General features: G+C 42.2%; 3 protein-coding genes across 3 annotated transcripts; 2 read left to right on the forward strand and 1 right to left on the reverse strand.

Moving 5' to 3' along the window:
• Window positions 1-118: 118 nt before the first annotated feature.
• Window positions 119-13,998, reverse strand: LOC124874997 (uncharacterized protein C7orf50 homolog). The gene is made up of 6 exons (XM_047376723.1): window positions 13,856-13,998; window positions 13,629-13,751; window positions 12,229-12,333; window positions 2,369-2,592; window positions 801-882; window positions 119-499 (listed from the first exon to the last, which is right to left on the reverse strand). The coding sequence occupies exons 2-6, from the start codon at window positions 13,746-13,748 to the stop codon at window positions 320-322; spliced, it is 711 nt and encodes a 236-aa protein (XP_047232679.1). The 5' UTR covers window positions 13,749-13,751; window positions 13,856-13,998; the 3' UTR covers window positions 119-319.
• LOC124874996 lies at window positions 4,303-7,173 on the forward strand. The gene is made up of 2 exons (XM_047376722.1): window positions 4,303-5,090; window positions 5,392-7,173. Exons 1-2 carry the CDS (start codon window positions 5,088-5,090, stop codon window positions 6,451-6,453), a joined length of 1,065 nt encoding a protein of 354 aa, XP_047232678.1. The 5' UTR covers window positions 4,303-5,087; the 3' UTR covers window positions 6,454-7,173.
• Window positions 10,603-12,186, forward strand: LOC124874995 (G-protein coupled estrogen receptor 1-like). Its single transcript, XM_047376721.1, has one exon. The coding sequence runs from the start codon at window positions 10,874-10,876 to the stop codon at window positions 12,158-12,160; it is 1,287 nt and encodes a 428-aa protein (XP_047232677.1). The 5' UTR covers window positions 10,603-10,873; the 3' UTR covers window positions 12,161-12,186.
• Window positions 13,999-14,403: the final 405 nt, after the last annotated feature.

Genomic DNA, 14,403 nt, shown 5'->3' on the forward strand with positions numbered 1-14,403 from the left:
GGTTGACTTGGACCAACATCTCAACCATAAGCTTTCCTGACAACTTCTCCCTCCACTGTTTTCTGAGCTAATCCTCCTCCTGATGATCATAAAGATATTCAACATGGGAAAACTGTAATCATCTGTTGGGAAAATTATTTATTTGAGATTCGGGATGTGGTAAACATGAGGAAGTGTACTCTATGTGGATTCTAGTAGTAAAGAGAAACATGTGGGCCTTTAAAGAAATTAATCACAGGCAACAGTTCCAAGAAAGAGATGAGGTTTTTCGTTCAGTCTCTTCCTGTATTATTTTATCAAGTCCAGTAGTTCCCATGGGTCAGGAGAAGAGCTGGATCACTTCTCTGGCCCTCTGCGCCCTCTGCTGGACAGCTATGTCCTTTGGTGCCTTTCCAGACTCTTCTACCAGCATTAAGGCCTTTAGGACTGATGTTTCCTTTGCTTTTCCCCACAGCCCCTCCAGATACTGAAGCAGCACCACAAATGTTTCATCTGGGATCTATAGAAAAAGAACAACTTTCCTTTATCTTACTGTCTTGGTTAGTTTACATGCACTTATAATTGATAAAAGTGTTACTTGGCTAAAATATAGAAACATTTTCCAACACTTGGATTAATTATTTTTTTAAAGTTGCATAATCTCTTAATATATAAATTATTCAAATGTTTTCAAGGGGAATTTAGGAATGAGTTCATTTCCTGAGCCAAGCAGGATGCTGAGGTAGACACCTTTGTTAGTCCAAACCTCAGCTGAGAAACTCCAGAGATGATCAACTGAGGATGCAGGTTTATTTGTTTACCTTTTCAGAGTCATACATGTTCTGCAATAACCACGTCTGCCTGCTCTTCTGGAACTTCCATGCTGACCGCTTCTCTGCCCAGCTGCAATGAAAAAAAACAGAGCGGGTTTCTCAGGTTTTTTTCAAGACCGATTTCTGATATTCTAACATATTGTTTATTTATATCGATATATACATGGGCATAACACTGCTCAAAAAAATAAAGGGAACCCTCAAATAACACATCCTAGATCTGAATGAATGAAATATTCTCATTGAATACTTTGTTCTGTACAAAGTTGAATGTACTGACAACAAAATCAGACAAAAATCATCAATGGAAATCAAATTTATGAACCAATGGAGGCCTGGATTTGGAGTCACACACAAAATTAAAGTTGAAAAACACACTAGAGGCTGATCCAACTTTGATGTAATGTCCTTAAAACAAGTCAAAATGAGGCTCAGTTTTGTGTGTGACCTCCATGTGTCTGTATGACCTCCCTACAACACCTGGAGATGCTCCTGATGAGACGGTGGATGGTCTCCTGAGGGATCTCCTCCCGGACCTGGACTAAAGCATCCACCAACTCCTGGACAGTCTGTGGTGCAACGTGACGTTGGTGGATGGAGCGAGACATGATGTCCCAGATGTGCTCAATCGGATTCAGGTCTGGGGAACGGGCGGGCCAGTCCATAGCTTCAATGTCTTCATCTTGCAGGAACTGCTGACACACTCCAGCCACATGAGGTCTAGCATTGTCCTGCATTAGGAGGAACCCAGAGCCAACCGCACCAGCATATGGTCTCACAAGGGGTCTGAGGATCTCATCTCGGTACCTAATGGCAGTCAGGCTACCTCTGATGAGCACGGGCTCGGCAGGGCTCTGGCAGTGCTCCTCCTGTTCCTCCTTGCACAAAGGTGGAGGTAGCGGTCCTGCTGCTGGGTTGTTGCCCTCCTACGGCCTCCTCCACGTCTCCTGGTATACTGGTCTGTCTCCTGGTAGCGCCTCCAGGTTCTGGACACTACGCTGACAGACACAGCAAACCTTCTTGCCACAGCTGGCATTGATGTGCCATCCTGGATGAGCTGCACTACCTGAGCCACTTGTGTGGGTTGTAGAGTCCGTCTCATGCTACCACGAGTCTGAAAGCACCACCAACATTCAAAAGTGACCAAAACATCAGCCAGAAAGCATCGGTACTGAGAAGTGGTCTGAGGTCCCCACCTGCAGAACTACTCCTTTATTGAGTGTCTTGATAATCACCAAAGATTTCCTCCTGTTGTCTTTTCCATTTGAACAACAAGATGTGAAATTGATTGTCAATCAGTGTTGCTTCCTAAGTGGACAGTTTGATTTCACAGAAGTTTGATTTACTTGGAGTTATATTGTGTTGTTTAAGTCTTCCCTTTATTTTTTTGAGCAGAGTATATATATATATATATATATATATATATATATACATTCACATACATACATGCACACACACAAAACTCATCCTAAACAATTCAATTTCATACATATCGACATAATGCATTTGAAGTGTTTTCTTCTGATATCCTTCAGCATTGACTAACATGTCTTTACCAAGTAAGGTACTCCAAGGCCTGATTAGGTGCGCTTGGTCCAGATTCTTGAGTTTTCAGCTTGGTCCGTCCTTCTGTTTTCAGCTGCTTCTTTTTCTCCTTGTTCAGTATCTTCTTCAGCTTCCTTTCCAGGACCCGTTTCTCTTCAGGGGTCAAGGCACTGTCTTGGTCTCCTTCTCCCTCTGGCTTCTGTGTCCCCTCAGGACAGCTGGCTGGATGTGGAAGCTGCCATGGAAGTTATAAATGTGATCCAATGTTAATCATTCTGAGACCTTATATGTTTTACTAATTTCTTTTAAACAATTCAGAATCGTAAAGTTTATAGGGAAATTTGAAACACCTTAACTGTGGATTACCAGTCAGCTGGGTGAAAGATGACAAATAAACTTATGTCACTCACAGAAAAACAAACACGGATCTTTGGAAATATTTTTGGTTGTTAAAAACACAGACAATTATGGTTTGAAATCTAAATTAATCACTCATACTGAGGTAAAACCAAAGTTAGGGCAATATATGGGCAACATGTTTGTAATCCAAGCAGCTTCAGGCTCCACCTGAGCAGGTAGCTCCACTAATTAAGCTACCAATAGCACATTGTTATAGTTGTGTTACATGTTAAGGAGCAGATGGCAAGAAGGTGTCACATTCTGTGCAAAACGACTGAGAAACTATAACATTTTGCTTGAGTCTATGTTTTAAAGTAAAGACAATAGATAAATATTAGATATATAGTACAGACCAAAAGTTTGGACACACCTTCTCATTCAAAGAGTTTTCTTTATTTTCATGACTATGAATATTGTAGCTTCACACTGAAGGCATCAAAACTATGAATGAACACATGTGGAATTATATACTGAACAAAAAAGTGTGAAACAACTGAAAATATGTCTTATATTCTAGGTTCTTCAAAGTAGCCACCTTTTGCTTTGATTACTGCTCCACACACTCTTGGTATTCTGTTGATGAGCTTCAAGAGGTAGTCACCTGAAATGGTTTTCACTTCACAGGTGTGCCCTGTCAGGTTTAATAAGTGGGATTTCAAGTCTTATAAATGGGGTTGTGACCATCAGTTGTGTTATGAAGGAGGTGGATACAGTACACAGCTGATAGTCCTACTGAATAGACTGTTAGAATTTGTATTATGGCAAGAAAATAGCAGCTAAGTTAAGAAAAACAAGTGGCCATCATTACTTTAAGAAATTAAGGTCAGTCAGTCCGAACAATTGGGAAAACTTTGAAAGTGTCCCCAAGTGCAGTCGCAAAAACCATCGAGCGTTACAAAGAAACTGGCTCACATGAAGACCGCCCCAGGAAAGGAAGACCAAGAGTCACCTCTGCTGCGGACAATAAGTTCATCCGAGTCACCAGCCTCAGAAATCGCAGGTTATCAGCAGCTCAGATTAGAGAACAGGTCAATGCCACACAGAGTTCTAGCAGCAGACACATCTCTAGAACAACTGTTAAGAGGAGACTTTAGGTTATATAAAACAAATCAAAACACAAATCTTGTATTAAAGCCCGTTCGAACAAAACTGACCAACAAATATCATCAAGAAGAGAAATTTGGCTTCAGCTTTAACTGATGCCAGTCGGGAGTCCAGGTTTAGTTCTGCAGGAAGGGAGCTCCATGTCCTCTGCCCTTGAACAGTCCCAAAGGTCCAATAGAAACATACATAAATGAACCATTACTAGATGCTCCATGAGTTAATGAACCTGTATACGTAAAATGGGCCAAAACACCACTCAAGTTGACATTTAAAAATAAAGATTAAAAGATGTTATAAAATTTACAAAATTCCTCAAATTCAACTTTTTGAGAACATGGCAGTGATGGGATCTAGCAGGCTGTCCAAGATCTTAATCGCTTGGTTAGAAATCATCTTGATTATAGATGTTGTGGTTGCTTGTGATTAACAGTAATTTAAAACTGTAAAACATTATATCTAAATGCATAAAAAACATATGCATTTATTCAAATATTCATGCTTTTTATTTTTAGAATTTCTCCTGAACATGTTTCTGCTTCCTATTAGGACACTTACTACACAAAAAGGTTGAAATAATGTAATTTAGCCACAGATGAACTATTCACACTGCGGCTGTGAAAACTTTGCATGCTCTGTAACTCACATGGACTCACAAAACTGACAAGTTTCCTAGTTTTCTTTTTTTTCACCCTGGCAAAAATAAATAAATAAAAACTGACATTTTGTCATTCCAAAGCAGAATGGCAAACAACCCTTTCAGGTCTGAATCATTTCCTGTTGTGCTGTAGCTCAGAGGGTTGTTTCCTGCCTGCTGCTCCACAACCTTTAGCACAGCATCTAAACACTTGCTAAAAATAGCCACCCGCTGAACAAAACTTTTTGCACATAAAATCAAACTGCAGGAAACCTGATTCTCTGCAGAAGACTTACTGAAAGCAAAGACTGTTCTGTATCTGAGGGAAAGTTGGACAAGGGAGGCAGTATACTCTCTGATTTTACAGCTTTCCGCTGTGATGATGAAAAAGCAGAAGGGAGGGGGATAATTTTGATCACATGGCCACGGAGTCATTCTAAAAGTATGCTAGCGTGGTACTGCCCACAGAAGTCTAAAAACTGCTCACCAGAAGCTGCTGCTTCCATGACACCATCATTTTCAGAGCCACGAGTTAAACAGGCTTTTCTAGCTACTGGAGACACCAAACGGACGAGAAGACGCGGAGAGCAAACATGGTGAGAGGAAACATGTTGCGGATCAGATAATTCCTGAAAGGGAAGGGGTCAGGGAGGATTCAGTTTGGTTCGAAGTAAGACTCTCATCCAGACAGCAGAATCTGGCTTATAATTTTTAGCAGAATTTTGGAGGTAAATGTGTGGTGAAAGTGTTCCTGTAGAACATTTCTACCATGTCTGATGAATCATGGGCCTAATGATACATTACAGCTTACTTTGTTTTTTTTCCTCTGTACGGTAGGAGGAAGCTCTTGTCAAACAGTAGAAGTTCATGCTAATTTCTGACTTTGTTCACTTCTAGTCTGATTCAACCACAAACTCCTCCCAGACCAGCACGGCTTTTCAATCTCTCTCCAGTCCCACCTTCAGCCCAACCACTGCCCTCACATCTGGCTCAGGAACTTCCTCAAACTTTGTCTTTGACATCACAGCAGCCAATGACTTAACCTCCAGAGCAAACTACGTCTATAGTTTCTTTGCTGCCCTGGGCTTCGGCGCCGGCTGCTTTGTCTTCTACAGCTTCATCCAGACCTACAGAGCTCAGAGACGCCTGGCCTGGCTTGACTGCCTCCTCTGGGTCTTCTGTGGCTTCCAGCTTCTGCTCCTGCTTCTGTCTCTCCATATTGTGGTCTACAGACCTAATTATATGCCGGGCGCGGATTTGGGCTGCGCAGCCCTCTCCTTCACAGTCAATGTGGCCTCTCTGTGCGGCTTGCTGATCCTAGTACTCATGGCATTCGTCCTCACTCTGGATCCGCCATCAAACGCCCCACTAAGGAAGTCGACGGTATGTGCGGCGCTGGTGATTTTGACATCTGCTCTAATATCCCTGCTGCTGGCCGGACTTCGAGGTCAGCAGGAGGAGGAGAAGAACTGTGTTATGGACCCAGTCCAAGCTGGTGTTTCATATGCAGCTGCAAAGATGTCTTTGGCTTTTCTGGGTCCCTACATGCTCCAACTCGGACTTCTGATAAGTGGCTGTGTTCGGCAGTGGAAATCTAAAGGACGCTTCCTGTCCGGCTCTGAGGAAGGCCCCGTCTTTCTGACCGTTACAGTGTTTATGTTTGTCTGCCAGCTGTTCTACAGCGTGGTGTTGGTGAGAGGAACTCTGCTCGACCCAGACAGGAAGGAGAACCGTATGGAACGAGCCTTTCTGACTGTGGCCGAGTGCGTGCTGTTCTCCGGCAGCAGCTTCAGTCTGATGCTCGTGCTCCTGCTGCACAGGCCGAGTCGAGAGAGTCTCCATGGGGTGATGAGGCAGCTGAGGGACTGCTGTCGGAGGCCCAGGCGTGCACAGCCAAACAGAAACATCATATCTCCACACATCGAGATCACAGACACTCTGCAGGACATAGAGTCATAAATGGAAATGTCCTCGGTTCGAGACGACAGAACAAAGCATGGTCCGGCATGAGGTCTGGTCTCTCAGTGTGATATCTGAGTAAAAACACCAGTTTCACTCTACTTACAATAAAATAAAAAAAATAAAAAAAGTAAAGCAACAATTACACCTCCTGCTGCTAAAATACTCAACATATAGATTGTTACATTTGCAATTATTTATTGCTATTTTGATTTTGATATTAAGTTTAGATTTAACAGCCATTAAACTCAGGAGTTTATTACCCCTTTTACCTGCTCTGCTCTAAGGAACAAGCTGATATTAGCTGGTTGATTAGTTGGGCTATCCGCTCCGGTAGCCAGCCTGCAGTCTGCTAGCTTAAGAGATGCAGCTTTACCACAATCAGACTGTTAGGTGGCTTCTGTTTCCAAACAGCTGAATTCATCTCTGTGTAAGCAAAACCAAGGCCTTCTTTCAGCCAGCTGAGTGGCAATGTGCAGTAACATGTGGGGGAGGGGGCAGCCTCTCATTAAAGACTGTGTGTTGTAGGAACGGTGTGACAGAAACCATTTTCTTTAATCCTTAGTAGACCTTGATTCTGCTAACTGGTCCAAGTTGTATATAATATTTCTAAATGTGTATTTCCCCTTTCCATTTAATGGACGTTAAGAAAGCTGTATACAAAGATATTTTTGCTATATAATTTTTATTGAAGTAAATAAATTATGCATTTCCAGGTTATGTTGCTTTGACTCTTGTAATTTTTGTTTTTTAGAGAACAGATAAGTTGGGAGCCTAAATTAAAAGCAGAAGGGAATAGAAGTGACTAGAACTTAGTATCTAAACCTGCTTTAACTTTCTCCACAATGTTCTCCCTGACCTGTCTGTTGTGTTCCTTGGTCTTCCTAGTACTGTTTGTTCTCTGATGTTCTCTAAGAAACCTCTGAGGGCAGAAACAGAACAGCTGAATTTAGACTCGGATTCAATTACATCTGAAGATAACTGGTTGCACTAGATTTAATTTAAGTGTTTTAGATTAAAGGGGTTGGATACAAATGCATGCCACACTTTTCAGATTTTAATTTATGAAATAACCTTAAAACCATTTATCAACTTTTCAAGTATGCACTACTGGTTCATCACATAAAATCTCCCAAAACACATTAAAGATTGTGGTTGTTATTTGACAAAATGTGAAAGAGTTGACGGGTATGAATACTTTACTTATTATCTGATGATTTAAGACTTGCTGTAACCAAAAGATACGGGACGCCTGCAGAAAGGAAAAGTGCGTTACGGACACCGCCATGTAGGGGACAACAGAAGACAACACTTAAATAAGAAGCCTTTGAAAAGTGTTCATTTCTGAGAAACTGGCTCCGTTTGCCAGGAAGAATCTCTGCAGCTCTCCGCCACCTTGGAAACATTTAGTCATTTTGAGTTAAAGGCCGGCAGCCTCAGCGACCATGCTAAGTCCTTATACCTGTTTCTTTTCCAGATCATTTGCAAGCCGCCTGTTTTAGGAATAACTGCCAAGCATGGATGACATATTACCACTATGGTGACAGACTAGTGTAAACTGGAGACCAGTAAAAAGGCTAAAAGCAGACCGGTGATATAAGATGCTGGTAGCACATTGAATAATCATACCTGGACCTAATTTCTGTATCAACAGCTGACTTCAGGGCTTTATCTGGATAAGATATTCTAAAGAAAACATAAAATGTGATGAATTACAGGTTTAATGTAGCACTGGACTCAAAAAAGCAGAAATAACCCACTATGTTAAAAAAAATATGAGGTGAGAGGATCCTCATGTCCTTCATCTTGTTTTCCGTAAATATGCCTCCAGCAGGTCTTTGCTAAAACCCAAACTCCCGTATTTACATTTTCTGACATCCTACAACATTTAAAAGGAAGTTTCACTTCAGAGTGCCACCAGAGAGTTGTCAAACGTCCCAACTGGACACAATATTAGCGAGTTATTAGTAACCACCGACTTGGAGAGACATTTTAGTTTCACGTCGTCTGAAATCATGTGACTGATGTGGTGCCTGCATCGCATGTTGGAGGGTGGCACGTCGACATTTGACTTCATTTTCTCAAACTTCAACTTATACTGTCACCACAACGTGACAGAGATCATCATCATCAGGACCGACTCAAAGGTAGGTTTGGCCTGATTTTTTAAACGCTGATTACTTTCTGTAGCAAAGTCGCATTATATGTGTTAAAAAAAAATATAAAAACCCAGGAAGAAACCGGGATTAGCCGCTGGAAGAATCACAAGTTGGACTCAGGTCATGTAATCTGGAGTTACTGATTTGTCTTTAAAATTCTGGACCATTAGACTCTGTTATACACATGAGATATCTGCCGATCCTTCCAGACGGATCAACATGTAGACATAATCTGTTCGACCCAACGGTGGGAATTGCAGTGCACTTTTCCCACATTTAGTTATGTTACATCCTTATTTCAAATGGTATCATATGAATCTATTTTCTCCATGCAATACCCCATCGTGACAATGTGACAGAAGTTTGTTTGAGATTGAGTATTCACAGCCTTCGCGTGTGTTGAACTAAATACTGTTTCCACTGATCATTCTTGAGATGTTTCTACAGCTTAATTGGAGTCCACATGAGGTCATTTTAGCTAATTGGACAGGATTAGGAAAGGACCCAGCAGTCTATAGAAGATCCCACAGCTGATCCCAGAGCGCAAACACCAAGTCAAAGGAATTGTCTGTAGACCTCCAAGACAGGATTGTCTTCAGGCACAAATCTGGGGAAGGATACAGAAACATTTGTGCTGCTTTGAAGGTCCCGATGAGAACAGTGGCCTCCATTTTTCATACATTGAACAGGTTTGGAACCAGGACTCTTCCTAGAGCTGGCCAACTGTCTAAACCGAGTGATCAGTGGAGAAGGGTGACCAAGAACCCCGTAGTCACTGTGAGAGCTCCAGCGTTCCTCTGTGGAGAAAGGAGAACCTTCCAGAAGGACAACCTTTTCTGCTGCAATCCACCAATCAGGCCTGTATGGTAGAGTAACCAGATGAAAGCCACTTCTTAATAAAAGGCTCATGGCAGCCCGTCTGGAGTTTACCAAAAGGCGCCTGAAGGTCTCTCAGACCATGAGATCAAAGTTCTCTGGTCTGACGAGAAGAACATTGAACTTGTTGGTGTGAATGCCAGGCGTCATTGTTTGGAGGAGCCCAGGGACTACTGTGTGTAGAAGTTTGTGGAATGAGATTAATTGGATTTCATTTGGAATAAAGCTGGAACATAACTAAATGTGGAAAATGTGCAGTGGTGGGAATCGTTCCGGATGCAATGTAGTTTTTCTCATACCGTGCTTTAAAAAAAGCATTCAAACCACAAGAACTTTTCCATATGGAGTCTCCTTACAACAACAAACTCAGCATCTTTGGACCAACACAAAGTAGAACTTAACTGCGAGTAGAAGAAAAAGTAGAGTGGCGTCTGTTTGCATTCTTCTGACAAACAGCTCAGGCTCAGTTGCATTGGATCAGAAGCATCTGTGAACATTAAATGTCCAAGTCTTGCCAAAGATTCAGAACAGGGTTTAAGGCTGGACTTGGACTAGGCCAGGTGAACATGCTTTGATCTAAACCATCCCATTTTATCTGTTGTTGACAGGTTTTTTCAGTATGTTTCTACCAGCTTTGTACAACTAATGGCTGCAATTTATTCGTATTCTTCTTTACAAAATTGTTCAAGCTGAGTCAGTTTGGATGTAGGGCCTCTGTGAACATCTGCATTCAAGCGTCAAAACAGATTCTCAATTAGATTTAGGTCTGGACTTTAACTAGGCCATTTTAACACATGAATCTGCTTAGATCTAAACCATCCCCATTGTATGTCTGGCTGTACGTTTAGGTGTCACGGTTCTCTTGGAAGGAGAACCTCCACCCTAGTCTGGATCTTCTGCTGTCTCTAACATCTTCCCTTCAACTCTGCTGAAGAAAAAAACATCCCCACAGTATGATGCTGCCTCCACCATGTCAGGGAATTTGCCTGATCAGGGTGATGTGCAATGTTAGCCTTCTGTCACACATATAGTTTTTAAACAGCGCATCTGAGCAGAACATCTTCTTCCATGCTGCTGTGTCTCCTTCTTGCCACTCTTCCATAAAGGCCCGATTAGAGGAATGCAGGACTAATACAAAATACATCATAGTTTGTGTTGTAATGTGACAACATGTGGAAATGTTAAATGGGTTTGAATACTTATTCAATGCACTGTATGAATCCTTGTCAAGGTATTAAAGTCCTTCTCCTCTGTTCCACAGCTAAAACCACAATCAGCTGCTCAGACGGGGAGACGGAGCCCCCCTCACACCTCAACATCAATTTAAAACTAAATGAAATGCAAAGGTAGCAGGAAGGTTCTGAAGCTGAAAAGGAAAGTGTGATATGGACACAACCATGTTCAGGGACCAAAGAACCACAGCTGGACAAAACCTCGCAGTGAACTCAAATGACACCCAGGTGACCACCGATGTTCTGCAGACCTCCTCAGAGCTTTATCTTAACATATTCCTCTCTGGATTTTACACCATAGTCCTGTTTCCTGTTGGTCTCCTTGGGAACATCCTGATCATCGTGGTCAACCTGGACCACAAGGGCCGCCTGACGGCCCCAGACCTTTACTTTGTGAACCTGGCAGTTGCGGACCTGATTCTGGTGGCCGACTCTTTGATTGAGGTGTTTAACCTGAAGAAGGGCTACTATGACAACGCCAGCCTCTGCACCTTCATGAACCTTTTCCAGCAGGTCAACCTGTACAGCAGCGTCTTCTTCTTGACCTGGATGAGCTTTGACCGATTCATCGCGCTGACCCGCATCACCGGCACTAGCTTGGTCCACGCACGCCTCAGCTGCTGCCTCATCTGGGTGTTTTCATCCTTGCTCACCCTGCTACCTTTCGCTGTGACTCAAGTGCAGCATTCAGGTGAGCTCAATTTCTGCTTCGCCAACGTGAGCCAGATTCAGTGGCTTGAGGTGATGCTGGGCTTCCTGGTGCCTTTCTGCATCCTGGGTGTGTGTTACTGGAGGATAGCGCAGGTGCTCCGGCGCAGCCAGAGGGAGCAATGCACCCCGCAGCAAAAGCCTCGCAGGCAGAGAGCCCTGCGCATGATATCTGCCGCCGTGTTGGTCTTCTTCATCTGCTGGCTCCCGGTGAACGTTTTTATAAGCGTTCACCTGCTGAGGGCAGACGCAGAGAGTGGCACGCTGTGGGAGATTTACCCTCTGACGGGCCACGCTGTCCGGCTCGCAGCTTTCTCCAACAGCTGCCTGAACCCGCTCATCTACGGCTTTCTTGGGGAGACTTTCCGTAAAAAGCTCAGGCTTTTCCTCCAGGAGAGAAGCCGCAGTTCCAAGCAGCTCAGGTCAGCTTCAGAAAGAGGCATTTATGTACCAGCCGCACCAACATGTCACCATGCAACATGTGACGCATCAAGCCAAGCCACTAATTCAAGCTCAAACAGCCTCCCACAAACTGTCCTGACACAGATCACACAAGAAAACAGCTTGTGCCATGACATTAAGGACACTTTAATGGACAATAGGGCAGCAAGGAGCTTAACTGCTGTAAAAACTATTTGTCTTTTACATGAAACTCAGTTTCCAGGTAAAAATCAGATCACAACAGTTGATGGCATCTTATTGTGTTCTGAACTCACTGAAACCTCCCAGTGATTGAAAATAAACACAAAACATCAAGGAAGCATGTTAAAAAGAACAGTTTTAGCAATTTATGTCCTCACCTCTAAGCAGACTTCTTTTGTCGCCTTGTTCTTTTTGGGCTTCTTGCCCTTTTTACTTGTTTCCTCATCTGGGTTTGTAACACAGGGAATCTGTACTGGGGCTTCCTGAAGAAAATCCATAAACAGAAGAGCTTATACCGAGACCAATATGTATTTGCAAAGGTTTTCATATTCTTTCCACATTTGATCATGTTTCAGCTACAAACAGTAATGTATTTGTCAGGGATTTTACATGAGACCAACAACCAGCATGATGCTGCCACCACCGTGTCTCACTCTGGGGATGTATGGCAAGCAGGGTTAATTTTCCACCCGCACGGGGTTTTGCATGCCGGACAAAATCTGACCAGAGCACGTTCTTCTCGGTGTCCCCTTACAAGGCTTGTGTCAACTACAACCTGTCTTTCAACACGTTTTCCTTTTTGTTGCCTTTTGTTCTTCTATAGAAGCCAGATTTTTAGCTAATAGTTGACCTGCTAACAGTTTCTCCCACCTGAGCTGTGGATTTCTGCAGCTCCTTCAGAGTTACCATGGGGCTGCTTCACTTTGCCTGGGATGTCAGTTTGTCTGCCCCGAGGGCCTAAATCGCCATGTGCAAAGTACTCTGGCGGCAGAATAGTTTTTACAATAAAAGCACTCAATAATCTTATTGTGAATCTTTTCTTTTTACTCTCTCAAGAAATTAAACATGCGATATCTTAATGAAACACAGCAGAAAGGAAAAATTGCAGTAGGTTTGGGGAAGGGTCTGAGCCGTTGGCCTTAATAAAAGAGTTTCCTAGCTGTTTGGGTTGAATGTTTTCTATTTTGTCAGTTTCCAGCAACAAAGACGAGAAGTTCATCCGAAACGCCCCTCTAATGGGTTTGTTTTGAGTAAAAACTAGCTGGATGTTTGACTTTACTTACTATGATATTAAAATGATGACAAAAACATGATTGATAAAATATGCTCTCTCCATTTAAGAAGATATACATTTGTCAGTGAAAAGCTCACCCGTCTGCATCTGCGAAATTTGCTGGAGAGCCAAATTTCTTGACCTGCGGTTGGGGCCTAAACAAAAATTATTCCAAGGGCCGCCATTTGGACACCTCTGGTCTTGCTAAGTTTGCAGTTGTGCTCTTTCCATTTTTGGATAAAGGATTGAACTCTATTTAATAATTAGGTAATTTCAGAAGGCAACCGTTTGCGCTGGATTTTATCTTTAGGTATCAATGTAAAGGGGACTAAACACAAACGAACGCCACAACTGATTTGGGAAAACCTGTTATCATTTGTCGTTTTCAGAGTTTGCACCACTTTGTGTTGATCCATCACAGAAAAATCCCAATAAAACACATTAACGTCTGTGGTTGAAATGTGAAAAAAAGTGGAAACATTTAAGGAATTTACTTCTACCCACCTCTACTTCCACGTGTTTCCTTTTCTTTTTGATTTTAGTTTCCAGGGGTTCTTCTGCTACATTAGCGCTGGATTTCTTCCCCTTGGGGTGATTTGGTTTCAAAGACTTGTCCTTTGCCATCAGCTGATTCGTGCAAACAAAGACTGAATGTTAGCAAACCGACGAACAGGAATTAAAATCTCATGTTTAACTTTTTAAAACACATAACAGAGAAAACTACATTTTACCTCTTTTAATGTAAATGTTACCGCGTTATTAATGGAAGGAAATTAAAGAGCAGCGAGCAGAAAACGTGCGCTCCTAAACCAGGAAGTATTCCTGGGGAGCTTGAGCGTAATAGGGCAAACGTCTCTACGTGCATTGTGATTGGTTGAGGGCTTCAGACAGTGAAACGAAAACATATATATATTTTTAATGCGATATTAAAACCAAAAAATTCGTATCAGTGAAATGTGATTAGGTGCGATTTAATTGAAAAATATATTACTTTATTTTAAAATATATGAATAATAAATAAATAACAAACAACCATGAAAAATGTTAAAATATTATAATAAATATATATATATGAAATGGTCTGTGACCTAAAATGATCCCTTAACCCTTTACTTTGTTTGTTAGTTTGGTAGAGTGGATGGGGAAGATAAACATATCACTAACGGTTAGCATTAGGTGGTGAGGTCCTTTAGTTCTTTTCTGGTCAGGCATTTTCGCCGCCCACCCATATTCAGTGATATCATGTCCTGTTGCTAACTCTCTGCTTTACAAAATAAGT

This window comes from Girardinichthys multiradiatus, chromosome 10 (assembly GCF_021462225.1).
Source record: "Girardinichthys multiradiatus isolate DD_20200921_A chromosome 10, DD_fGirMul_XY1, whole genome shotgun sequence".
Classification (NCBI taxonomy): domain Eukaryota; kingdom Metazoa; phylum Chordata; class Actinopteri; order Cyprinodontiformes; family Goodeidae; genus Girardinichthys; species Girardinichthys multiradiatus.